This window comes from Panthera onca, chromosome E3 (assembly GCF_046562875.1).
Source record: "Panthera onca isolate mPanOnc1 chromosome E3, mPanOnc1 haplotype 2, whole genome shotgun sequence".
Classification (NCBI taxonomy): Eukaryota; Metazoa; Chordata; class Mammalia; order Carnivora; family Felidae; genus Panthera; species Panthera onca.
The window spans coordinates 14,275,943-14,301,856 of NC_138354.1; the positions used below are offsets into that span (position 1 = coordinate 14,275,943).

The 25,914-nt window shown below is 49.6% G+C and overlaps 1 protein-coding gene across 2 annotated transcripts in view; it reads left to right on the forward strand.

The window, feature by feature from the left end:
* GALNT17 (polypeptide N-acetylgalactosaminyltransferase 17) overlaps positions 1-25,914 on the forward strand; it is a 444,121-nt gene that overhangs the window by 230,105 nt on the left and 188,102 nt on the right. For both annotated transcript variants that reach the window (XM_060649143.3, XM_060649144.3), the window contains exons 4-5: positions 2,693-2,867; positions 8,794-8,991. In XM_060649143.3, the coding sequence (XP_060505126.1) occupies positions 2,693-2,867; positions 8,794-8,991 (373 nt within the window). The remainder of the gene's footprint in view (positions 1-2,692; positions 2,868-8,793; positions 8,992-25,914) is intronic.

The following is a 25,914-nucleotide window of genomic DNA, read 5'->3' on the forward strand; positions in this document are numbered from 1 at the left end:
GTTCTCAAAGTGGTTCCCCGTAGCACAGCATGGGCACCCCCCGGTCTTGTTAGAATCAAAGATTCTCATGGCGCGCCTGGGTGGCCCCGTTGATCAAGCATACGGTTCTTGATTTCGGCTCGGCTCATGATCTCAGGGCCCCCGAGATCAAGCCCTGCTCCAGGCTCTGCACTGACAATACGGAGCCCGCGTGGGATTCTCTCTCTCTCCTCTTTCTGCTCCTCAGGCCCCCTGGGTGGCTCTGAAACCTCTCCATGTGCTCTCCACCACGTGGATGGAAAGAGGGAACATTCTTACTAACGCCGGCTACCTACTCAGGGTTGAGCAGATAATTACGCTATGCCAGCGATCATTCTAGGCATTCAGTCTCTCTCTCTCTTTTTTTGTTTCAAAGAAAGAGAGACGAGAGTGCACACTCAGGGGCAGGGGAGGGGCAGAGGGAGAGGGAGAGGGAGAGAGGGTCTCAAGCAGGCTCCACGGTGTCAGTGCAGATCCCGACACAGAGCCCGATCTAACAACCGCAGGATCATGACCTGAGCCGAAATCAAGAGTCAGACGCTCAAGCGGTGCGGCCACCGGGTGCCCCGGCGTTCTGTCTACATTGACTGGTTCACTCCTCATCACCACCCTATGAGGTCCTTACTCTGATTATCATCGCCTTGTGCAGATGAGGAAATTGAGGCATGCACGGATCGGGTGACTCACCCAGGGACACTCAGGTGACAAATGGCAGCGCTAGGCTCTGAACCCCCGACGGTCTGACTCCAGTGTAAATACCCAAGTGCACGTTATGTCTCCTTAGAGGTTTCTGCCCCTTCCCCACTCAGGTTCCAATTTCCCTCCTTTCCAAACTAATACTCCCCTGTATCAGTTTTCTTGGGCTGCCATGACAAGGGACCACAGACTGGGGGGCTTAAGCAACAGAAATTTACTTTCTCACATTTCTGGAGGCGGCAAGTCCAAGATCAAGGTGTGGGCAGGGCTGGTGTCTCCTGAGGCCTCTCCCCTTGGCTTTCAGATGGCCACCTTCCCGCTGTGTCCTCTGCGCGCATGGCCCCCGGTGGCTCCAAATCTCTTCTTACAGGAACACCGGTCAGATTGAATTAGGGCCATATTAACAACCTCATTAAATTCCTTTTTTTTTTTTTTTTTTTAGTGTTTATGTAGTTTTAGAGAGTATGAGCAGGGGAGGGACGGAGATCTGCCCTGTTAGCACAGAGCTTAAGGGGCTCGATCTCACGAACCATGAGATCATGACCTGAGCTGAAATCGGGAGTCGGACGCTTAACTGACTGAGCCACCCAGGTGCCCCCAACCTCACTTAAAATTAATCAGCTCTTTAAAGTCCCTATCTGCAAGTATGATGATATTCCGAGGAAGTGGGGGTTAGGGCTTTGCCAGATGAATTTGGGGGGTCCACAGTTCAGCCCGTATCGTTCCTGTGTCTCCACCATCCGTGCATTTGGCTGACAGGACCCATTCCGTGTCTCTGTGCCTTGGGGACTCTCTGGTTCCCATCCGTCTGCACACCCCGTGCTCTCTATTTCCTCCTGGGTCACATGACTGCATCCTTCCCAGGGAACAACAGCCGTGACCTAGAGAGCTCAGCCTCCACCTGTGCTCAAAAGTATGGCTCTAAGCCCCCCAAGGTGCCGTGTGTAATTAGGAAGAGAGACGTCTGTATGACGTCTATCAACACAACTTTTTGGGGTTTCTCTGGAGTGAAGTCAGGGGTAACTGTATCTCTTAAGGTATTGTTTGCGGACTGTTTGCATCAGAACCATCTGGACTGCTAGCGACCTCCAGCATGAGTCTCTCCAAGAGGGGGGGTCCTTGCAGTGTGCCTGTCTCTGAATCCCCTGCCAGGCAGCCCCTCCCCGTCCCCCACCTGGTGACTCTCTGCACAGAGAGGCGTCAACCGCCCTGTCTGCGATGTCAGGCACCTTTGGCTGTGTCCCAGCTCCTCCCGTTTCTAGGTGTGTGACCTTGGGACAAGTTAGCCACCCTAATTGTGTTTCTCCATTGGCAAGGTGGAATTAATGGAATTAATCTAGCTACCTCCTAGGTTGGGGTAAGGATTAATTTAGATCATATAAAGAAAGCACTCTCCACCACCTGCTTGTTGCAGAAGGGAAAGCGTTCAGTTTCTGGTAGCATTACTCCTGCTGCCATGGCACTACCAGGAAAAGATTACTTTGTTATCCCAAGACCAAAGTAACAACCTTGTTAACTTTGCGTCTGATGTGTGACTGTGGGTTTGGACCACCCAGGCCATGTCCTATAAGAGCCAGTGTGTGTGTGCCAACGGGAAAACCCATACAGAAGTTGATAAACAGGACCCAGGGGACAGTAGGAGGGCAGGAACGCTGGCCTCGAAAGGAGGAAAGACCACCGAGAAAACAAGCCTCGAGAGACATCTGGTGGCCTGCGGCAGTCAGGATGTAACAGCCAGGCGCAGATTCTGTCCAGCTGTCTACCTTGGATGCCTGGAGGACGTTGCCGTCCCGGGTCAGGGTGTCGGCAATGTCTTCTGACTCTCAGGCTGCCTGAGTTGTCTTTTCTGCTAAGATCACCAGCGTGCCAACTCTTCCGCGTCTCCAGCCTTCCTGGAGATCTTGTTGGCATCACAGCGGGTTGGACACACGCTTGAAGTGACACGGTTATGGACCTTCTTGCATTTTGTCATTTGTAGAGGAGCTGAAGGCCCCGCTGGAAGAGTACGTCCAGAAGCGCTACCCTGGGCTGGTGAAGGTGGTACGCAACCAAAAAAGAGAGGGCCTGATCCGAGCACGCATCGAGGGCTGGAAGGCGGCCACTGGCCAGGTCACTGGCTTCTTCGATGCCCACGTGGAATTCACAGCTGGCTGGTAGGTCACAAGCTGGACCCTGGGGGCACCCGGCACCTGCAGTAGGGTGGTCGGGAGGAGCTAGGATCTGGGAGGTGGAAACGTTGCCTGTTCCTTCTGGGGCTAGTAGAACAGTGGAGAAGGGTTGGTTGACAAAGAAGGTGAGAGCCATACTGTGGGATAAAACTGGGAAGCCGGGAGAAGTTTGCTGTCTACCCGCTTCTCCGTTGTTGTGGCCTCCACCAACCACCACCACCATCGTCAGCAAAATACCCGGTGAAGGGGCGCCGGGGTGGCTCAGTCGGTTGGGCGGCCGACTTCGGCTCAGGTCATGATCTCGCGGTCCGTGAGTTCGAGCCCCGCGTCGGGCTCTGTGCTGACAGCTCAGAGCCTGGAGCCTGTTTCGGATTCTGTGTCTCCCTCTTTCTGACCCTCCCCCGTTCATGCTCTGTCTCTCTCTGCCTCAAAAAAATAAATAAACGTTAAAAAAAATTTTAAAAAAAATACCCGGTGAAAATGACACACTGATTGGACAGAACTCGAGATGATCCTTGCCAAGGGGACGAGACAGCCATGTCTCTTCTCTTCTCCCACTTTGTTTGTTCCCTTTTCTGAGGAGGATGGTTGAGTGCTATTTGGAGGGAAGAGATCCATTTATAATTCCACCTACTCGGGTAAAGCCTCCTGGAACATAAGGGATTATCTTTAACATCATTCGGAGGAAGGGAAGGGTGGATCTCTGCAAATGTGGCCCCGATGGTTTCCCAGGTGAAAAAAACAATCTGGGAGAAACTGGGGGCCACCCAGAGAGGAGAAGACTTAGGACTGCAAGAATCGTGAAGCATCAGAACGCCCAAACCTTCAGTGGGCATGCTTACGGCTGAAAAGCACGGTCATGTGACTGTGGCTGACTGCCCAATGGGAAACCGAGTCAGAGGTGAAATAACCCGGGTTCAGTTTGCTTACTTCCTAAGAAGCAGAGTCTTTAATTTCACAAACCCTGCTTGTAACCTGTGTTAACTCAGTGGCACCATCTTGAATATGATCTTGAACTTGATCTTGATCTTGAACTTGAATACCGGTTCGTGGTACCAGATCGGAAGAGCCAGTGCCCCGTTACCCATTAAACATTACAAAATCTGTTCTTCTTCATTTGCAACACATCTCAGAATCCCTTAAGGGCCGGACCAAAGGAGAATGGCTATTCACTTGGGCACGTGACGATCTGGACCCTGGGGTCACAGGTAACACTGGCCTGTTCAAGTGCACGTGGCTGTCCGTTGCCGTCTCAGACACCAGTGTCCTGCCTGATTTTTCTGCCACCATTAGACCCTGGTGACACACAGCTGTAGGTTTGCAGCCCTGATCTCCTCTAAGCTTCAGGGTTGTTTATCTCTTAGAGTGATGGTTGTCAGAATGTGGTTCCCCGGACCAGCAGTGCCATCGGGAACTTGCTGGAGAGGCAGAGTTGGGGGCTCCCCTCAGACCTGTGAAATCAGAAGCTCTGTGTGGGTCCAGCACTCTGTTTTAAGCAGCGCTCCAGGGACCTCTGAGGCTCGCTCAGGTTTGAGAAGCGTTGAGCTGGAAGCCTTCTGAACAGAGGCCCTCGAATGTTCCATGTGGAACTTCTTGCCTTTATTTGCCACATCCTTGCCTCCCCGTTTCTTTTCTGTCAAAACTGGCGACTCTTCCCGCGTCCCTTTCATTGGCTCCTTCCCTCCCCATCACGTTACCCACCCGGTCAACCTCCAGCTCTGGCTGCTCTTCCCTTCCGTTTCGCCCATCTGCCCTTCTCCCTTGGCTTTGACCTCCGCTCGCCCATCCTCCATTTTCATCACCATGCCCCTAAACGAATAGCGGGCTGCCGGAATCCTCCTTTTGACGGATGTTTCCTGGATGCCTACCACTGTCCCAAACACTGTCCTAGGCTGGGGTTGGGGTCACCAGCTGTTCGGACTGGCCTAGTGCTGAGGGATTTCCCAAAACGCAGGACTTCTAGTGGTAAAACCAGAACAGTCCCGGGCAAACTGGGACAGTTGGTCACTCGGCTGGGGTTCAGAATCTGACAAGATTCGGTATCTGCCCTCAGGTAGTCTGTAGCCTAACTGGTCTCTGTGAGAGAGAGGCCGTGGTCCTTCACACTCAGCTTCCACACGTCCTCTGCATTCTGAGACCCAAGGAGGTCTTTGTTGTGACTTTAGGTACCTTGCTAAAGTCAACGGGATTGGTAATAGCGACTTTTATTTATTCAGGAAAAAAAAATTTTTTTTAACGTTTATTCATTTTTGAAAGACAGAGAGAGACGGAGCACAAGCAGGGGTGGGGTGGAGAGAGAGGGGGACACAGAATCTGAAGCAGGCTCCAGGCTCCGAGCTGTCAGCACAGAGCCCGACGCGGGGCTCGAACTCACCAGCGGTGAGATCATGACCCGAGCCGAAGTCAGACGCTTAACTGACTGAGCCACCCACGCGCCCCTGTAATAGCAACTTTTAAAACTGGCATCAGTTTTAGAATATTTGCTGAAACGTAGTTCAGAAAAGAATGGACATTTGGGTTCAGTGGCTTATAATTTGTAACTCTAAAATGGCTTAATTCTGTACGGATTACACACATGGCCATTTATGCCAAGTCCTTCCAAGACTAAGTACTTTTTGTTGAAGAAATTGGACTTTGTTCTCCCTTCTTGGAGGGCAACACTGATATTTAAGTTTTTAGAGCCTGTCACCTCATATACATAAAATGGAAATATGACTATAGGAGACAACGTAGGAAATGAGTAATCATGTATTTTATTTTATATGCCAGTCTGCTTTATGTGAAAATATTAGAGGTTTGAATCAGGACTTGTGGAAACTTAGAGCACTTAAGCTGTTCACCGTAAGGGGTAAAATAGGAATTGCTCAGGGGAGTGGTCTGCATTTGTTACTGGGCTCATAAACACCGTTCAGACAGCCACCTAAGGAAAACGGAAATTTAAAAACATAAGACCTGCAGATTAACAGCTGGTTGGAACGAGCGCTGGGTGTCGTGTGTAACCGACGGGCCACGGGGAATCTACCCCCAAAACCAAGGGCGCACTGCACACGCTGTTAGCCAGTTTGACGATGAATTCCATTAAAAAGATAAAATCTGCAGATTAGCAATCTGATCGTTGCTAAAGCGAGGCTGTTTTTGTTGATGGCTTTGAGGCAGCTCAGGTGGCACCCTGGATATGCTACAGTTCCCCCTGGGTTTTTTTTTTTTTTCTAATATTTATCTATTTATTTTTAAGATGCAATGCATTGTCAAGTTAGCTAACCTACAGGGCACACTGTGGGCTCTTGGTTTTGGGGGCAGATTCCCGGGATTCATCGCTCGCTCCCTGTTTTTAAAATCCAGGAATTTCAGGGGCGCCTGGGTGGCTCAGTCGGTTGAGCGGCCGACTTCGGCTCAGGTCACGATCTCACGGTCCGTGAGTTCGAGCCCGGCGTCGGGCTCGGTGCTGACCGCTCATAGCCTGGAGCCTGTTTCGGATTCTGTGTCTCCCTCTCTCTCTGCCCCTCCCCCGTTCATGCTCTGTCTCTCTCTGTCTCAAAAATAAATAAACGTTAAAAAAAATTTTTTTTTAAATCCAGGAATTTCAGTTATAGGTCTGGGGAACACGAAATAATTGTATTATTATCTAAAACCATGGCTAGGTGGTGGGCATTTCAGCCAGAGCATTTAGGGCCGCCCAAGGGTTTGAGTGACTGCTCCCCCTACTCGGCACTGGGGTGGGACAGGGGGTAACAGGTCACACGGACACAGGATCGGCGGCTGCTCCACACCGATGGTTAGTTGCTGAGCTTCACTGGAGATACCCTTCTGGCTGGAAACTGCAGGAATGGCAGAACGCAGACAATTTTAAAATCTCCCATACAAATCAATATTGAAATGAGAAACACATGTCCTAGCTCTGCAGTCTGACGTGGCAGGACGCGGGACCCCGTCTAGGACGTACCGTTCTTGTGGCTCAGGGAGAAGAGTCTTGGCCGCGGCTATTAAATGTTTCTGCAGGATGTGACGTCATCTCTTTGGCTCATCGCCCATTGGCCAGAGTCGGTCACATGTCCAAGCCGACCGTTCACGGGGTTGAGGGAGGGAGTGCGCCCCTCTGCGGGCCCGGTGGTAAAAAGCGGGGTGTCTCCAGTGAGGGGTGCGAATGACTAGGAACAGGTGCACCTTCCCTCGCGGACTGGGAGGTCCCCCTGTGCAGTTCCAGAAGCGTTAGAAGAACCAAGGTCTTCTACCCTAGTGCCCAGTAACCTTCACCGGAGTGCTTCTTTCCATATCCAGGCCACCAGACCAGCTGAAGGAAGCGTGGCCCAGCATCGGACACAGTGGAGCTTAAAGTTAGGGCGTGAAGCCAGACCATCCAGCTTAGAAACCCGGCTTTGCCACCGGCTGGCCGTGTGGCCTGCGGCGAGCGACTTAACCTCTCTGGGCCTCAGTTTCCTGACTTGTCAACTGCTGCTCATACTCTCTGCTTCCCAGGACCGTTGTGAGATTTCCGTCAGTGGGCTTGGCCTGCGTGGAATGTTTAGAATGGTACCTAGCATGTAGTAAGTGCTCTGTAAACATCAGCTACCATTAGCTCAGTAGGAGAAATAATGTGTGTTCGAGATCAGCAAAGACAACGTGTGGACAGAGTGACTTTTGACGAGGTGGAGGAGATGGGACAAGAGCTGAGAGGAAGGAGAGAGCTTTCCCTCCAGGAGAAATCAGGGGAGGCTTCTCGGGAGAGGCGGCACTCGATCTGGTAAGACTCCATCGGCAACTAGCCTTCCTGCCAGCGGCCAAGGGCATTCCCGGAGGAGAACGGCGTCGGCAGATGCTTGGAGGGGTGAAGCTCGGAAGCATATCTGAAAGCCGTGGCAAATCAGTCCCAGTTGGCTTCAGCCTGTATGGTGCGCGCATAAGCAACGGAGGCAGTAAATGGCCCAGGGTATATTTTATTGCTCGTTTTAAATAGAAAGATGAGATGAGCCAACAGGTAATTCAATAGCTGAGAAATGAAAAGAGATGGGAGGCAGGGCGAGGGTTCTCATTATTCTTCCAAATAATGCAGAGGAATGGGATTTTCACTTGACTCTTTTCCAAAGCCTTAGCTCTGTTCGAAGCAGGGAGATTAATGCGCTGGCTTACGAGGGCCATCTTTTCTTTCTGGAACATGGGAAACGGCCCTTTCCTACGTCTGCCTCGGAGACGCACACGAGCGGGGAAGTCTGACCATTTGCTTTCCCCTAAGTTAGCGGGGCTGCACCTTGGGCCTGGAACCAGGTCCCTGCCTGTCTCCCGCTGTAGCCCTGAGGGGACAGGCTAGCTGGGAGGCACGATTCTGCTTGCCTTTGCTTTTAATTAGTTCTCGCCTGCCATCGCTAACCAATTCAATTAGATCCCTTTTAAGAAATCAATTAAGTAATCAATTAAACCAACTGAAATAGTCATGCACACCGAGAAGCTAGCGAAATGCTTATTAAAACCAGGCCGTCCAGGGCAGAAGTGACCCATTTTGGGGAAGAAAATTTGGCTCCTGCAGAAGAAACAAGAAGCATCACCCGGAGCCCCGAGGGGGAGATGGAAACGCTAAACTCACTTGTAGCCGAGAAGGCCTTGCCTTGGCTCATGCTTGTCAGCACAAAAGAGAGGCCTGGTGCTTTCCGGGGGGTACCCCCCAGATTCCGAAATCTTGCTCGGGGCCTCTCAGGCCGGGATCCCCCTTGGGCCAGGGCCCGAGCCGCCCTGCGTGCTTACAGCTGCACGACCCACCCGGGGCAGGTCACTCCCGTGCCTCAGTTTCCACCTGAGCCCCAGCCTCCCCGGGGCCCTCACTTCCCCGTTCCTTCTCCGTGGCGCCGGAGTCTGTGCCCGTTTGAGGGGTGGGCGCGCCTCAGGAGAGAGACTTAACTTCTACTTCTCTGTGTTGCAGGGCCGAGCCGGTTCTGTCCCGAATCCAGGAGAACCGGAAGCGAGTGATCCTCCCGTCCATCGACAACATCAAACAGGACACCTTCGAGGTGCAGCGCTACGAGAACTCGGCCCACGGCTACAGCTGGGAGCTGTGGTGCATGTACATCAGCCCCCCGAAAGACTGGTGGGACGCCGGAGACCCCTCTCTCCCCATCAGGTCTGTGGCGGGCAAGCTCTGGGAGCCGTCGCGTCCCCAGATCCCGGGGACACAGGAGCCCCGGGGGGGAGGGCGTCTAGGAGGGACCGCCTGGGGCAGACCGGCGGCCTACAGAAGCTGCTTTAGGACTTCAGGGTGTCTTCCCATCGTGGTTTTCTTGCTGAGGAAAGACACTGCTTCTTGAGCTTAAGTTTTCAAGGGCAGCTCAGCAGACGGCAGTACTGAGAGACTGGCACGATAGGAACGTTCCCCTCCCTTTATTCTCCCTTCGTTCTTCATGTCTGGTGAGCTGTGCAGTTCGAGAGGCGTCCATTCCTGGGGCTTCCTCGTACCTGCAACCTTCCCTCTCCCCTTTTGCACGATGCAGGAATGCGTAGAAACGGACACTCTTTGTGTGACCCTGGGGCAGCTGGAGGGCCTTGGGCTGCTCCGCGTGACCCTCGCCCGGGTCCCACCCTGCTGCCCCCGGAGATGGGGAGACCAGTACCCCATGGCGCAGCCGTTGGGGGCTCGCCTCTAAAGGATGTTGAATGACGTGGGTTGACTTTGATGCCGTGTTCGTGCCCCGTGGCCGCTGTGGCAAATCTCTATCCGTGTGGTGGCAGGAAGCTCCGCAGATGTATTCCCTTCCATTCTGAAGGTCCGAAGTCCGAAATGAGCTTTACGGAGCTGGGCTCAAGACGTGTGCAGGGTGGAGGTCCTTCTGGAAGCCGTAGGGGAGAGTCCATTTTGTGCCAGCTTCTAGAGGCCCTCATTTCTCGGTTTGTGGCTCCGTCACATCCCTCTTCCTCCCCTACTGTCTTCGTCACATGCCCATCATCTCCCTTTGGCGTTCTTGCCTCCCTTGTGATGGCATTTATGGTCCGCGCGGATAATCTGAGCTAATCCCCCCCGCCCAAGGTGAATCACGTCTGCGACGTCCTTTTTCCCATATAAGGTAACATTTACAGGCACCGGAGATTAGGGTGTGGATTTTTTGGGGGGAGGGGGCATCATTCAGCCCACCACAGATGCTCTGATTTTTAACCCAGATGATGCCTGGTTGCCGTGCGGTGTTTTCTGTGAGTGCCACCCAAAGGCCAAACCCACTTGAAACTGTCACGGTTCTTTCTTACGTTAGAAGAGGGGGAAGAAGCTTTCCTACCTTGGCTTGGTTTTAAGGCAGTGTTTGTTGGTATAAAGGGGGAGTACCAAGAAGGAATTGTGGGACAGGATGAGAAACTTCTCCCAAGTAGTCGTGAAGTTCTTACTTGTGGCATTTTAAATAACTAGGAAGCCTCATGTTCCTTTACTTTCCTGCCCAAATGGAAGCGTACAGAATTGATTGCATTAGAGTGGAGCTGCCCGTGGCAGATTTGTGCAACAGCCTGGTGATGTTTTGGGCCAGTAACTTCCTCCACCAGAGATGCCTTGTGACTCAGTTTCCATCCCAACCTAGACATTCAGTGTCCTTGTGCAATGCTTCGGGGCCACACTCTTAGAATCCTTGCAGGTAATTATGTAGGCTCATCACTAAGGCGTTTTCTGAGAAGCAAAGCATAACCTTTGAGATAATTTATGTTTAATGGGTGATATACCACCTCATATCCATTAGGATGGCGACTATCAAAGAAGTAAACAAAAGAGTAGAGTACAAGTGTTGGCAAGGATACGGAGAAATTGGAACCCCTGAGCTTTGCTCGTGGAAATACAAAACCACGTAGCTGCTATGGAAAACAGCGTGACGGTTCCTCAAAAAATTAAAAGTAGAATTACCATGTGGTAATTTTCACATCTGGGTACATACCCCAAAGAGTTGAAAGGAGGCTCTCGAAGAGATATTTGCACGCCCGTGTTCACAGCAGCATTATTCACAATAGCCAAAAGGGGGAAATAACCCAGATGTCCACCAGCAGATGAATGGATGGATTCAATGTGGTCTACACCTACAGCAGAATATCATTCAGCCTTAAACAAGGAAGGAAATTCTGACACATGCTATGGCCTGGAGGAACCACGGGGACATTATGCCAAGTGAAATAGACCAGTTACCAAAGACGGATACTATACCTCATAGAAGGTACCTAGAATGGCCAAATTCATAGAGACGGGCAGTAGAAGGGGGGTTGCCAGGGGCTGGGGAGAAGACAGGACGGGGAGTTGTTATTTAATGGTTATAGAATTTCAGTTTTGCAAGATGAAAAGCGTTCTGGAAACTGGTTGCACGATAACTTGAATGCAATTAACACTACTGAACGGAACACAAAGGGTGCTTCATCCCTGACCCACAGGGAGGCTGACCTGCAGCCTTGACCGATAAGAGAATGGAGGTGTGACGGTGGTGTTAGCCACACAAGAGGGAAAGAAGCGGGTGCATCCTAACGCTGTAACATGCCCTGAAAACCTAGCTATCCCCCATGGACGAAAGGCGCTAGGCAAAAATGTAGCTTGTATTTAATGAGTTATGGTAACATTAACAGATGATTAATATGCACTTAAAAGAGACTCAGGAAAATAGAGTTGTGATCACAAGTCATTAATATTACATATATCTCTGATGCCCAAAACAGAACCCAATACCGATGATCTCTTTTTAATGTAGCCTAACTTACAAAATGCTTAATTTGTTAATAGTTGATGGGGATACTTAATTGTAGGAAGGAATTCTTATGGCCCTTCTGATGCTGTTAGGCAGATACGATGTGATTTCTTAAATGTTGGGACATGGTGGCTTCCCCCTCCCCACTGTGATTCTAATATTTTAATAGTAATGATTTTATTCTGGCGAAGGATGGAACGAGGAGAACATTTTGGCAATCCAAATGGCATTAGACTGGATGAGGCCGTGGATACTGAATCTTCCCAGCAGACAACAATAACGTAGGAGATTTTTTCCATTAAGAAAATGTACATCCTTCATTTTGCTTCTTTCCCTTTTTCATATTTGTTTGTTTTGTTTTGTGTTTTCTCCTGCCTGGTAAACAGTTTATTTCCCAAGTTTCGGGCAAGGAGAGAGCACAGGTGCCATGAAAGAGAGCAGAGTCCCAGTGTATGAGGGGGCGGGGAGGTGGGGACTGAAGAGAAGGCTCACCAATAAGGAGGCAGCTGCTCTTAGCCCCGCCCTGGGGGATGGTGCTGGGCTGGGGGATGGGGACACAGGCTGGCTTTTGTCAGGTCCTCAGACTTTTTTTAAATTAAAAAAAAAATTTTTTTTAATGTTTATTTTTCAGACAGAGAAACAGAGCACAAGTGGGAGAGGGGCAGAGGGAGAGGGGGAGACACAGAATCTGAAGCAGGCTCCAGGCTCTGAGCTGTCAGCACAGAGCCCGACGCGGGGCGTGAGACCATGACCTGAGCCAAAGTCGGACGCTTAACTGCCTGAGCCACGCAGGTGCCCCCGGGTCCTCAGACTTTTAAGAGAGAACACAAATCCAGATCATTGCATGAAATCTTCTGACTTCTAAATGTTGGCCAAAAAAATGCCTCTTCTTCAAAGCTCTGGGAGACCTGTATCATTCCCGGGACAGCTGTGGTCCATGCTTCTCACGCTGGGAGCTGTGGGCACCGCATGACTGGGGGATTTGGGGACAGTGTTACCCAGAGTTTTAGAGCTTGAGTTAAGCCGTGCGAGGTCCCGCTGTCACCTCCAGTATGTCGCTGCCCTCTGCTGCTGAGGTTCTCCAGTGAAAGACCTTGAGGGGCCATGAGCCAACTCTCGCCTCTCAGAGGAGGGTCTCAAATCTGTCTTGAGCCCCGATTTTTCTCCAAAGTGCCATCAAGTCCAATGTCACACCAGCAACCTATCATCAGACCAGCAGATTTTAAACGTTTTCGTGTCAAAGGCCTCTTGGATCATCTAATGAAAGGCGTAGATCGTATCAGCCCTGAACACGTACAAGCGGACAGAACTTTGCGTGCAGTTTCATGCAGTTTATGAATGCCTTAATGATCGACAAGGCTTTTATTAAGAACCACTGCTAGGTGTTTCCACTTGGCTCTCCCAGTTGGAGAGCCTCTCTTTACCGTTCTTTATCACCCACGGGACTATATGCTTTAGGAAGCCAGGACTGTGACTGGTTCACAGTTGTATCCCCAGTGCCTAATTACTCCCTTGGCACTTAGTAGGTTTGCTGGAAATCTATAGCGAATGAATGAATGGATGAGTGACATCTGAGGCTCCGAAGAGCGATCAGGGCTAGCGATTAGTTAGAGAGTGAGATTGCCCAGAGGTCCCTTAGAGAAAGACAAGGAGAGTCCCAATATTTCTGGGATGGAGGGAACCTACGTAAGAGCAACCAGCAAGTGATGATGAATGGTCAGAGAGGTAGGAGGATGATCCGTGGAGTCCAAGACTTAAGACCAAGAAGACCGGAAGCACCATTGGGTTTAAGGGGTCCACTCATCACAGCCTTGGTGAAACCATTTTAAGGGACTCTTGGAGTCTGAATATGAAGGAGTGGGGGGGTTGAGAGCAGATTATGCTTTTGAGATGTTTGGAATAGACTCAGAGAGGTGAGGCATAGAAACATAGGCATACCCACCTATGGAGGTGGGTAAAGATCAAGTGATGTGTAGTTTGTTTATTTATTTACTTATTTTTAAAATGTTTATTTGTTTATGAGACAGAGAGAGTGATCAGGAGAGGGGCAGAGAGAGAGAGAGAATCCCAAACAGACTCTGCACCGTCATCTCAGAGCGCCACGCAGGGCTCGAACTCACCAACCGTGACATCACGACCTGAGCCAAAATCAAGAGTCAGGCGCTTAACTGACTGAGCCACCCGAGCACCCCTCTTCGTTCTTTTTTATAGTGATTTTTCATCATGACCACCTTTAAAGTGGCCGCAGGCCAGCATTCCTTCTGCGTCCCGTATCTGGTTTCCAGGATTCACACACCTTAGTCCTGCATGGGAGGGGAGAGGTGACTTCCCCCCACACAAGGCTCCCTCTACTTCACAGGCCACTCTTCCTTTGCTAAGCCCGAGTCAGGCGGCAGTGAGGGTGTTTCTTGTTGCCAGAAGCACTCACCGCCGGGCTTGGGGACAGATGGTAGGATCCCCATTCGCTCCAGGGAGCACTTCACTCCAGGGAGCCTCTTCTGACACAGTCCTCTTCCTAAACTCCACTTGCTCGTCAGCTGTTTCTTGAACTTCCTGCTTGATCTCCTTGAATATGACATCTGTTGTCTGAACATCCTCTTCCCGAATGAGGACGCAAAGAGTGCTATTTTAACACAGTACAAACAGTTGAGGGCACCGAGCAAGGGGAGGGAAGGTCTGAAGGCATCGGAAGGAGGCAGGGGGGCTGGTTGGGAACGAAGGACCCCGCAGAGCGGCGAGGGGGTCAGGTCCAGGACACGAACCGTGGTTTGGTCTTGAAGAGAAGAACAGTGAGCTCATGCTTTGTGACCCACATTTTCTTCAGGAAAGAGGAGGAGAAATCATCCTTAAGAGTGAGAGCTAGGCGGGGTGCCTGGGTGGCTCAGTCGGTTAAGCCTCCGACTTCCGCTCGGGTCATGATCTTGCGGCTCGTGAGTTCAAGCCCAGTGTCGGGCTCTGTGCTGACAGCTCAGAGCCAGGAGCCTGCTTCGGATTCTGTGTCTCCCAATCTCTTTGCCCCTCACCCCGCTCAGGCTCTGTCTCAAAAATAAATATAAACATTAAAAAAAAATTACAAAAAGAGTGAGAGCTAGGCCTTGCATGGGGGTTACAGGAAAGCAATAAAGCTTCTGGAATGATTTCCGGAAGGAATAGGAATGGGCGAGCCGACCAAGAACAGAGACGTCATTGACGGCGGTCTTGAGGGTCCAGGAATATACATTCACCAAACTTTCCGTGAGAATTCCCTGACAAAAAAAGCTACTGTGAATTCAGTTGTCCTTTGATATAAGCTTGAATTTTATGATCGATAACATTAGGCACATACGTGTGAAAAATAGTAGCAAAAATAAGGACGCGGGGACATCACCCATGTAGCCTGGAGGCACCTGGGTTGGGTACACCATGAATTCGTGGAAGCCTAGCTTAACTCAGCAGTCTTCAGAGATGTGTCGCTCACAGCTTGGGAAGTGCTGATCTTTACAGTTCTTTCCAGCTGTAAAATCCCGTGCCTTTTACCAGCCGGCAAGGGTCCGAGGTGTCACCAGAGAGGGGACGTTTTACAGCACATTGCTTCCAGGGCACTGTCTGGGGCTGAGTCAGGCACCCTCTGTGAGGTGTCAGTCGTGCCTTCCTGCTCTGGGTTAGGTCACCCTACAATTAGTGGCATTGCTCATTAATACCTAATTCAGGCCGATGATTAATAATTAGCAATCTTAAAGCCAACATATAATTTGATAATAATTACAAGGTATAGGAGCCATTAGAGGCTGTTAGATTCTTAGTTGAAAGGGCTGGCCTGGGTATGCGTGGTTGCTGGTGTCTCAAATTCTGTACACAAATGTATATAAAAGAGAAGGGTTTTATTTATTTTTTCCCTCCCTAGAGGAAGATGACTGGCTTACACAAGGGGGAAATCCTTACGTGAAGAATCAGATTTTCCTAGACTTTTAAATAGAGAGATCTTCCCTGTGCACCAGCAGATATGTTTTAGGAATCCGTTGTGTGCTCAGCGTTGTAGGAACTTCTGGGGGGACGGTGTTGGTAAATGACATGATCCTCCTGAAGGAGATCATAGGCTGATTGGAGACACAGGACCCAAGTGCGCACAATTGCCCTTCGGCATCGGTGAGTGTGCATTTATGGGAGGAAAGGAACTTTGTGAGAGGGGTGGATGGGGGAGCTCATAGACACCATAGCTAATGTTGGAATTTTCTACGCGCCAGGCATTAATCATACGCTGTATGCATTGCATTTTACACATTTTACACGTTGCGGTTTCCATTTACGGCTGATACTAGCCCTTGGAGGTAAGTATTAGTATGGTCTCCACTTCACAGGCAGGGCTGCTAAAGCACGAGGGCAAGCACTTTGCCCAAGGTCACACACTCAGTAGGGCAAGAAGCTGGGATTCCGGTCCGGTTACCCAGAGTCCACACTCTTGCCCATTGTGCTGTCTGTCCTGGGAAAGACGTGACCTTCTGGACCTTGCAACCTGGCACGGTAGACGGGAGACAACACAGTTAGAGGCCCGGTGGTGAAAATGGGTGTGTTTGGGGACCCGCAAACCTCAGGAAAGCAGTGATGCTCGCGATTACCGATTTGTTACAGCCAAAGGGTACAGATGAAAATCGGGAAAGGGATCAGATGCATAGGATGGTGTCCAGGAGAAACCAGGTGCAAGCTGCTGGACATCCTCTCCCATGGAGTTGTGTGGACAGTACTCCGTGTCCCAGCGGTGAGACGTCACAGCGGGTGTGAGGCATGGTCAGCCAGGGAAGTTCACCTGAGCCTTAGCTTGCAAGGTCTTTAGTGGGGGGTCGGTCATGGAGCGCCGTGTGACTAACCTCGGCTACGCAGTCTCCAGCTCCCCACGCCCGGAGCTTAAACTAGCACGGTCCAGGGCTTCAGGCAGGCAGAATCACTCTTATCAGGCAGGACGTCTCAAGGCTTTGTTAGTTACCTCCCTGGGCCCTGGGAAGAGCCAGTTCTTTCTTTGGAAGGTGCAAGGTTTGGGCAACCCAAGTCCACTGAGTTAACCATTTGCCTCACCACGAGCTTGGGTATTTTGGGTACGGTGAGGAAGCTAAAGGTAGGGAATGTGCGTTAAAAAGGAGAGGAAAGACGGGAGACCATGTAGATCAAAACAGGAAGTCCGCTTGATGGAGGGTTCTAAAAACCAAACAGGGGAGGCCAGACTCGATCCAGTGGTCCAATGAGGTCGATTAAAGATGGGTAAAACACTAATCGGGGAGACAAGAAGTGTAAGAGCAGTTGTCTAGGCCTGGGGAAGGGACAGGGAGAGGAGAGACTGATGAGGAGTCCAGGGCTTTCGGGGGGAGTGATAAAAATGCCCTAAAATTGATTCTGGAGACGATTGCGCAACTCTGTGAACATGCCGAGCGCTGTTGAATTGCGCACTTTAAATAGATGAATTGAATGGAATGTGAATTCCACCTTAGGAGCTGATGGCCATCAGCAGATGGCCAATCTTGCAACAAGATGAAGACAGTTGGGTATTAACTCGTGCTTCCTCGTCTTGTGTGGTCCCCCTTTCGGGGGAAGTGGCAGGGCAGCACCGAGCACAGCGGGCAATTAAACTGGGGTCACATCCCAGAGCAGCAGAATCTGTCACGGCCGAGTCGCAAGCAGGGATTCAGAAAACGAGGCACAACCTGGGCAGAAGGTGACCGTCTCACTGAGCCAGGGCCTCGTCTTGTTGACCCACCTGGACTGTGTATATGATGCTGGCCGTCCTGCAGCATGTGTGGACAAGGACAAATTAAAGACCACGGTGCTTAGGACTTCCCTTGGGAAACCCTTCCCTAGGAAAGGAGAGTCATAAAAGGAATCTAGCTCCAGGGCCATCTGAAGTCTGTCCCAGTTGAGGAAGAGAAAAATCACAATGGAAGAGTTCTACCTTCCTTTCCTGCCTTGCAGTCTCCCAGTAACAGAGGACTGACCTGTTCGATTTTGCCACCAACAGGGTCTGTGTCATTAGGCCGGTCACCCCTCCTCTGTAGATGAGCTTTTCATTTTCTCATCCCTAAACCATGTAAAGCGTGTAAAGGTGTTTTCCCCAAGAGGAGAAAATTTCCATAACACAGCTTTGGGCTCCTCTGATGAAAAGCACTCATTGATGCTCTCATGATCTGGCAGGAGGTGTTGTAGGTAATCAGTTTCAGTGAGGAGTTTTACTACAGAAGCAAGACGTGAGGCATTTCACAGTTAAAAATAACAACCCTCCACAAAACTCGGCTTGCTTTCCTCAGGGGCCAGTCCTGGAGGAGCCCAGTGAGTTGACAGAAGGCGTTGGTTTGGTCAATCCTGGTCAGCCGTGGGGTTTTACACCCCTCTGCAGGAAGCATTGTTCCGAATATAATCAGGCCTAGGGGTTGGCTCCTCTTTGCTTCGTGAACCTTCGTAGATTCCTCCTGTGTCTAAACCTCTGTTCAGAGCAGAATAGAGGCTACTCCACCTGGGCTTCGGTCCTTTGCAAATTCATCCATGCTTGCACATTTTTGAGACCCCCAACAAGAATGGAGTGAATGAAAACGATCGCTGGAGAAGCCGTGAGTGGGTGCTTGTCCTGTGAGAGTATCCAGGGGAGGACATGGCCACTTCTTTACAGAATTTGCTGTGTGGTCAGATGCTTAGCTGGAAAGAATGTCTAGTAGTGATCGCAGTTGATGGGGACTGTGAGGACACAGCAGCATCCTCAACTTCGTCCCTTCCTGGGAAAACGGCAGGTACACCCACGGGGAAACAGAGGACGGCACACGTCTGCTCTGCCCAGCCATCCCCCGGTGACCGCGGCCTTCTCGCGGTGCTCAGAGCTAGGAGCGAGCGCGCGTCAATGACTCCGTGTGTCTGCAGCACGATGGGATGGAGAAAACATCGCCCAGGGTCCCAAGACCTGTTTGGGGGCCAGATTTGACCACCGGCTTTGAGCCTCCGTTTACTTCTCTGCAAAAGGGCTAGATGTGCTGCAGACCCATTCGACGGGACCTCGGACCAGCTGCTTTACTTCTCTGCTCCTTAGACTCTTCAGTAGTAAATGGGGGTAATAATCTCTTTTTTGGTCCATTCGTACAACTCTGAATGGTTTTGAATGATTAAGACAAATGACCTGCTCATTGGATTAGCCCTAGTCGGTATCCTACGAACGGAGCAGAGTCCTGAGCGCTAACAAAAGAAGTGACAATTTCAACGAGAGCGTTTTTGCCCAGAAAGAGAAGAGTCCCACGGCCTTCAAGTCGGTCCCTTCCGGGAGGCTGTTCATTATAAAACAGAAGTGTGCTTGCACGTTGGTGAACACACTGGTCTTGGGTGAAATAAATGGTCTTTCTTGACATCACCTACGTACCCTCAACACCAGCCTGGGTAGATCAATTCTTATCTTGGCGTGACGGGCTGATATCGCTGCTGGTTGCCTTGCTTTTGGAAGCAAGATTCCCAGGCAGTGCCCTGGAGCCAGAAAAAGGCTTTGCAGGGTAACCGTTCTCCGTGATGACAAGCAGAGACCTGCCTCCATCAACCAACATGTGTTATGACAGCTCATAGCAGCCAGCAGGTAAATCTGAATAATGCTGGGAAGGCTTTCCTCCCCCCTTGCAAAGAGGCTCAGTGTGCTGGGCTGCCAGAGAGCAGATAAGTTTCATTTGAAACGTAAAGGCTTTAAAAATAGAAGATGCTTTGCCTCTGAGTCAAATGCCCGGTTCCTGCATTATTGCCGGACATAAATAGGGGCTCAGCGGTACCGTTAATTTTCCAGATTGATCTGGCGGGCCTTCAGATCGGTTGCAGTTGGAGAGGTGTGACTGCGGAAGGAGCGGGGAGGGGTAGGCTGCAGCCATTATTTTGGTAGCTTTAATCCCCCTTTTCTAGATGACTCCAGAATGTGCCATCTTCTGGCCTTGCGTAGGTTTTCCTTCTCCTGCCCATTTCCTGCATTTCCTTCCCCTGCCCTTTCTCACATTTCTGTTTTCCACTCCATCCTCAAAGCCCAAAAAGCAGTTACAGAAGACGCTCGGATTGAGTTCAGAGCAGAAAATTCCCTTTCCTCCTTTATTCCCGGCTGCCCCATCGTTTTCTCTACAGTGCAGTTTAGAATTCTGGCCCATCCCGTCCTCCGTGTGTGATTGTTCCCCGCTGTTTTTGAGGGTGTCCTCTGGACGAGATGACTAAGGGACAGACTCTAACGTGTTCCCAAGCCCGGTCAGCCTTTGCCATTTGCTCAGCTCGCCGGTGCACTGGCCACAGTTCGCCTCCTCCACCACAGGTTAGGGCGGATCAGGCTTTGCCAGTTGCGCGTTTGTTACGTTTGCGGCTCCTTGTGGAGCCTGGCCCCTATCCGTTTTTTTGTCCCCTCTTATGGAAACACGGGAACATGTGACTTTTATTGCTCTTACATTAGAAAGAGAGCAAGTACAGTCCTCTGTTAGTCTGGGAAATTAATGGTTAAGTACCGATGGCCGAGTTGTGGTGGCCGAGTAATGAACTTCTGGCAGTCCGGCCTACGTAAATGACCATTTCCTGCTACCTTGGTGGGCCCCGAGGGGTTCCTCCTCCTGCCGACCCTGCATGGTTTCCAAGGCTGTGGGAGTTTTACCCAGACCTTCCCAAAGTAGGGAAGTTCGGGTTGACGCTTCGCAGTCTCTCTCTGGAGTCCGAGGTGGAAGTCTTCGCTGGTGCCAGCGTGGCTCTAAAAATAGCTTCTGCAGCCAGGCACACGGGAAGTCAGGGGCAGCGGGCTTCATTTTCTCCCCCAAGTCCGGGCTCCGGGGTCGTTAAGCCACTCGGGTCACCCATCCTCATAGCAGCCGAGAGGCTGCGACAAGCTTGCTCTGCTGTTATGGACAACAGAGCGCGAGTGCTGTGTGTGGAGCAGTGGCCCTTTTGAAGCCTTTTGAGAACAGGCAGTGTGTGAGGTCCGGTAAATCTCACCCGCACGGAGCATCCTTTGTACCCCTGGTAGGGTGCTCAAGTCGGTATTTTGGAGTTTGACCTCTGTGCGTCAAGTTCAGTGGACCCCCAGATGCCTAAGAAGGAGAAAGGAGAGCGATGTTCCTCGAGTGCCTTTTATGAACGTTGAATTTCCGACGGTGGCGGGCGCGGTGGCTGCAGACGGTTTGGCAGACAGAACCGGCCGTAGGTTGAACCATTCCTGCGCTGTAACCAAATCTGGGGTTTCAGGTGGAAAGATGGGCTCTGAGAACCACTCTGGGCAAGTCCCAGCTTTTCGCGTGGGACGCTGGCTTCGTCTCCCGTCCTAACTCAACTTAGCGAAGTTTGTGAATTTCCGTATTTGTACCTTTTTGCCATCGCTCGGGAAGGTTTACGGCAAGTTGGCTTTTGCCTGCACGGAGAATCATACGGACATTTACTCTGTTGGGGTTTTTTTTAAGTTTATTTGCTTATTTTGAGAAAGAGAGAGAGAGCAAGTTGGGGAGGGGTGGGGGAGGGGGCGGGAGGAGGGGAGAATCCCAAGCAGAGACCAGCACGGGGCTTGAACCCATACACTGTGAGCGCATGACCTGAGCCAAGATCAAGAGTTGGACGCTTAACCGACCGAGCCACGCAGGCGGCCAAACTGACAATAACTATTAATCCAGGAGCTGCTGTTACTTCTATACGTACCACTCCCAACAGGGACTGACGTGTTATTATGAAGTAAATGGATCAAAAAGGCAATGAGGCCAAAGAAAGGCCATTAACATGCGTTTTTGGTTTTTTTTTTTTCCACCCCGTCCCCGGCACCCTAGCCTCAGTGAAATGCTCTGATGTGGACACAGACAATAAAACAGCACACCAGCCATTAAGTTGTTAGGGAGAGTCTTTAGTTTCTTTCAAATGTCTTGGACAGACAAGTGCAGAATATGGAATCCTTCATTGACGTACCAGCAAATATGTATTGAGCCCTCGCGACACGCCGGGCTCATCAATTCAGAAGTCTAGGGACCTGCCGCTGGGTTTCTGTTATTGTTCTTATGGAAACGCTCAGCCTCGTCCAGAAAGAACGCTCTGTCTCAGATGGTGTGTGGGGGGTGGGGGAGAACAGGTGTGGCGACAGGTGTGGGGACAGGTGTGGCACCGGTGGGCTTAGCCCCCCTGTGGCCGAGTGGAAGCCTCGGGGTCTCTGTGTGTCTCTCCTTCCCTTGGGCAGTGTCCCCACGCCCAAGGCAGCTCCTGGCCCGGCCACCGTCGCCAGTAGAGAACTCCGGCCGGTCTAATCGCGATCTGACCTCTCGGCTTGGTCAGGGCCCATCTGCCTCAGCGGCCTGGGACTTGTGCTGGTGGCAGACACCTGAGCTCGGTCATCTCTCCCCCTACCCATCCCAGCCTCAGCTGCCGGCCCATGGGCTTCCTCCCAGCAGAGCATCATTCCCGCAGGAGGCGGAGAAGGCCCCGAGAAAACTCCCAAGTCGCCCACCTTGCAGCTTAGAGCAGCGGAGCGAAGGTCACGTAACCCAAAGGAGGAAAGCACGCGGGTGGTGTTCGAACTGTCACCTGTGGCACACAGGCTGTGCCTTTTCTGGAGCAAAGAGAGGAGTGTTTCTGAAGGATAGCTTCCCCGAGGCCCTTCTTCTGCTCCACGTTGTAGAGGACAGTTGGGGACAGCGGTGATGACCTCTGCCTTTCCCTGGCTTGTTTATTCTCCAGCTCCTCTGAGATCCCTGCCCTCCTTTCTCATCTGCAGACCTTGGCCCCACTCTGGTCCGGCGGCTGACACGGAGGCCCCAGCTGTGGTCCCGGCCCCCACGGCGTGAGCCGAGAAACAGTGTCCACCTCTTGAACCCTGAGCCACCGGGCATTCCTGCAACTCTTCTTCCTCCAGGGGGGGCACGCTGCTCCCATAGGCCTCTGTGTTGTTCCTGAGGCTCCTGGAGTGGGGTCTCCACTTCGAGACCTTCCGCCCCACCAGTGTGCTCTGTCCCAGAACTCTGGCTTCTTGGTGGCCAGGGGCCTTTCCTTTGTCCAGTCTCTCTGTCCGGGCTGCTCCCACTGGGAGTCCTAGGCTGCTGGAAATCGTTGCTGCCAAACCTCCCTGGCCTGGAACCACACCTCTGAATCCCGTTCCTCGGCTAGCCTCCTGCACCCCCGGCCCCAGCTCCATGGCTCACTTTGGATTTCTGGCCACCCCACGGCTGAGCTCTGATTGGAAGGTGCTGGAACCCTCACTTTGCCATAAGGACTGAACTTCTCCAGTCTACCTGTGGGCTTCTGTGGCTGGAATGACTCCATTCCTTGACTCCAAAAGAGCACCTTGACCTTTCCACCCCACCCCCCATCTTTGTGTATCCCTTTGAATATACTCTCAAGCCTCAAAGTGGTCAAGAATGGTTGTCTTGATGGATTGAGAATGTTTACGTGACCGGGGTGACCATCCTCTGCCAAACCCTACAGTATCTCAAAAGTAACTATGCACAGAAAAAAAAAAAAATCCCTGATGCTTGTAGACATCCCTGCAAAACGGGAATTTTTGCTTGAAGAAACTTGAAATTGCAGAGACTTCAAATTCGAAAGAATATGAGGGGGGAGGAGCAGAGGCTGACAGCCATGAAATTAGAGCTCTATAATTTGTCTATAGGCATTCAGGAGGGGAAGAAATAGGAGTCATTTTCTGCTCTGCTTCTAATCCAGATGTTGTCTTCCAGCCCAGCAGAGAAGAACAAGGACAGTGGCGAGGAGACTGGGGAATTTGAAAATCGCCCTGTAAAAATACTTCTTTTTTTTGTATTCGTATTATTCTGTGTTCATTGTCAATTTAACGTTCACTGTAAAAACTTAAAAATACAAAAAAAAAAAGAATTAGATAATCACGCGTCATCATACTCCTGCTGATAACCATGATTAATATTTCATTAGGGTCTTACGTATTTTAAATTATTTTGTAGTTTTATGGAAGTGGTATACGTCTGTGTTTTAAAAGTCTGATCTATATTCTGCAAGGCTCTCTTCACTCTCTAAAGGGACCACTCTCTACTCTTAAAAATGATCCTTTTTGTCTACCTGTCTCTCTCTAAATAACATACTTCCAGTCCTACTTGTTTTTTTGAGATTTAGGCATGATTTCTTGACTTCCCACTATGGGGGATAGAATAAAAGCTCTTTATCGCTCACTCACACCTACCCCTGCCACATTTTACATCTCTTCTCATCTCTTCCCCATCCTCCATTATAGTTACATTCTAATTTTGTTTAGTTCATTTAAAAATACTTGTATTATTGTAATAGCATACTGCTGATCCCCATGGTATACGTTGATTATTTCCCCTGCTCAGCTTTTTGTTTTTCCTGTACTTAATCATTGTCTTTCTATTTATTTGTTTACTTTGTTTTCTATATACTTTAAACTAATTCAACTTCAGACCCTCTGGCTCTTGTCTGAATTCCCTGTCAATCATCTCAGGCACATTAGATATTCTGTCCAGTTCATCTTTTTGAAGAAAAGTCTCAAGAGTGCTCTGGCCCTTTCCATTGGGACTGGCTGTGCAATACAACACAGATACTAGGGTTCCCTTCCCCTCTCTCCCGTGTTCTGATCTCATGTCTTTATTTTCTTGGCTTACTCCTTCATTTTAGTGATGCATATCCTCAAGTAAAGTTTTTAGTCCTTGCATGTCTAAAAATATCTGGATTCAAGCTTCCCACTTGGAATGATTTTTCTTTCAGATTTTGAAGGCCGTGTTCTACTGCCTTCTAATTTTCAACATGGCTATTGGGAAGTTCAGAGCCATTTTGACCCTGGTTCTTTGAAGGTGACTTCTCATTATCTCTTTAGAAATCCTTTTATCCCCGGTATTTTGAAATTTCCTGATCATGTACTTTGGGATTTACTTTCATTAATTGTGTTGGGTGCTTGGTAGAACTTTCCAATGAAAACTCATATTTATTATTGATGTTCTTTATTTGTGTGTGAGGGGGTGGTGTTTGTTCTTCATTTTTGGAACTCGTTTTATTTGTGTGTTATACCTCCTGGGCCAGTTGTCTAATTTTTTTTTTTTTTTTTATCTTTACCCTCCTATTTTTCATTTTTCATTTTAGGCCTTTTGGCTATCCATTCTGGGAAATTTTCTTAACCTTCTTTTCTAAACTTTCTATTTCTGCTTTTGTATTTTAATTTTCAAGGGTTCTTACTGGTTCTCTAACTTATCTTTTGCTACAGCAGCCAGTTCTTGTTTTATGAATGTGCTATATTCTCTTAATTATCTGAGGCTATTAATGCTATTTTTTCAAAACAAAAAAGCACTAACATCTTTCAGATAAAATGTACAATCAAAGAATCCAGATCCCAAATAGTATTCACTGTTGTATTCTTTTTATAGAAGTTTCAAGATCAAGCACAACCAATCCACAATGTTAGAATTCAAGATAGTTAACCTTTGGGCAGATAACCACAGAGTAATGACTAAGTGAGCACACAGGGAGATTCTGGGAGTCTGGTCATCTTCTGGTTCTTGACTTGGGTGACGGTTAAATGGGTGTGTTCAGTTTTTGAAAAGTGACAGGGCTGAACACTTGAGATTTGTGTGCTTTTTAAAAAATGTCTGTTCTACTTCGATAAAGAGTTTTCATTAGGAATGACAACTGGCCACATTTCTGGAGTCTTTATAAGTTCTAATAATTTTTGTTGACTTTCTTGATTTTATTTTATTTTTCAAGATAGAGCATCACATTATGAACAAATAAACATAGCTTTGCCTTTTTATTTCCTTTCATTATGTTTACCTTTTTTATTGCCTCGGTTGAAATCTACAGAGCAATATTGAATATTGATGGTGATGGCTTAATGAAATGCTTGAATTATTTTTACCATTATAACTAATATTGGATGTTTGTTTTAAGAAGATAACAGATTCGGGAAATTTTCTTTCTAATTTGTAGGAGTTTTTCTTGAGAATACATATTTAATGTTTTCGCATGGCTTTTGGCATTAATCAATGTGATTAATTTTTCTCTTGATTTATTAATATTTTGGAATTATGTTAATAGATTATCTAAAATAGGGCCATATTTGTATTCCTGGAATAAACTCTACTTGGTACTGGTGTGTTAGTTGCTAGTATTTTTTGTTAAAATTTTCAATCCTCAATTGATTAGTGACACTTATATATAGCTTTTCCTTCTGATTGTGTATATGCTGTATTTCTTTAAAAAAACAAGCAGAAGCCTTCTTGAGGGGCACCTTGGTGGCTCAGTCAGTCAAGCTTCCGACTTCAGCTCAGGTCATGATCTCACGGTTCATGAGTTTGAGCCTTGCCCCGCGCTGGGCTCTGTGCTTCCAGATCGGAGCCTGGAACCTGCTTCTGATTCTGTGTCTCCCTCTCTCTCTGCCCCTCCCCCAC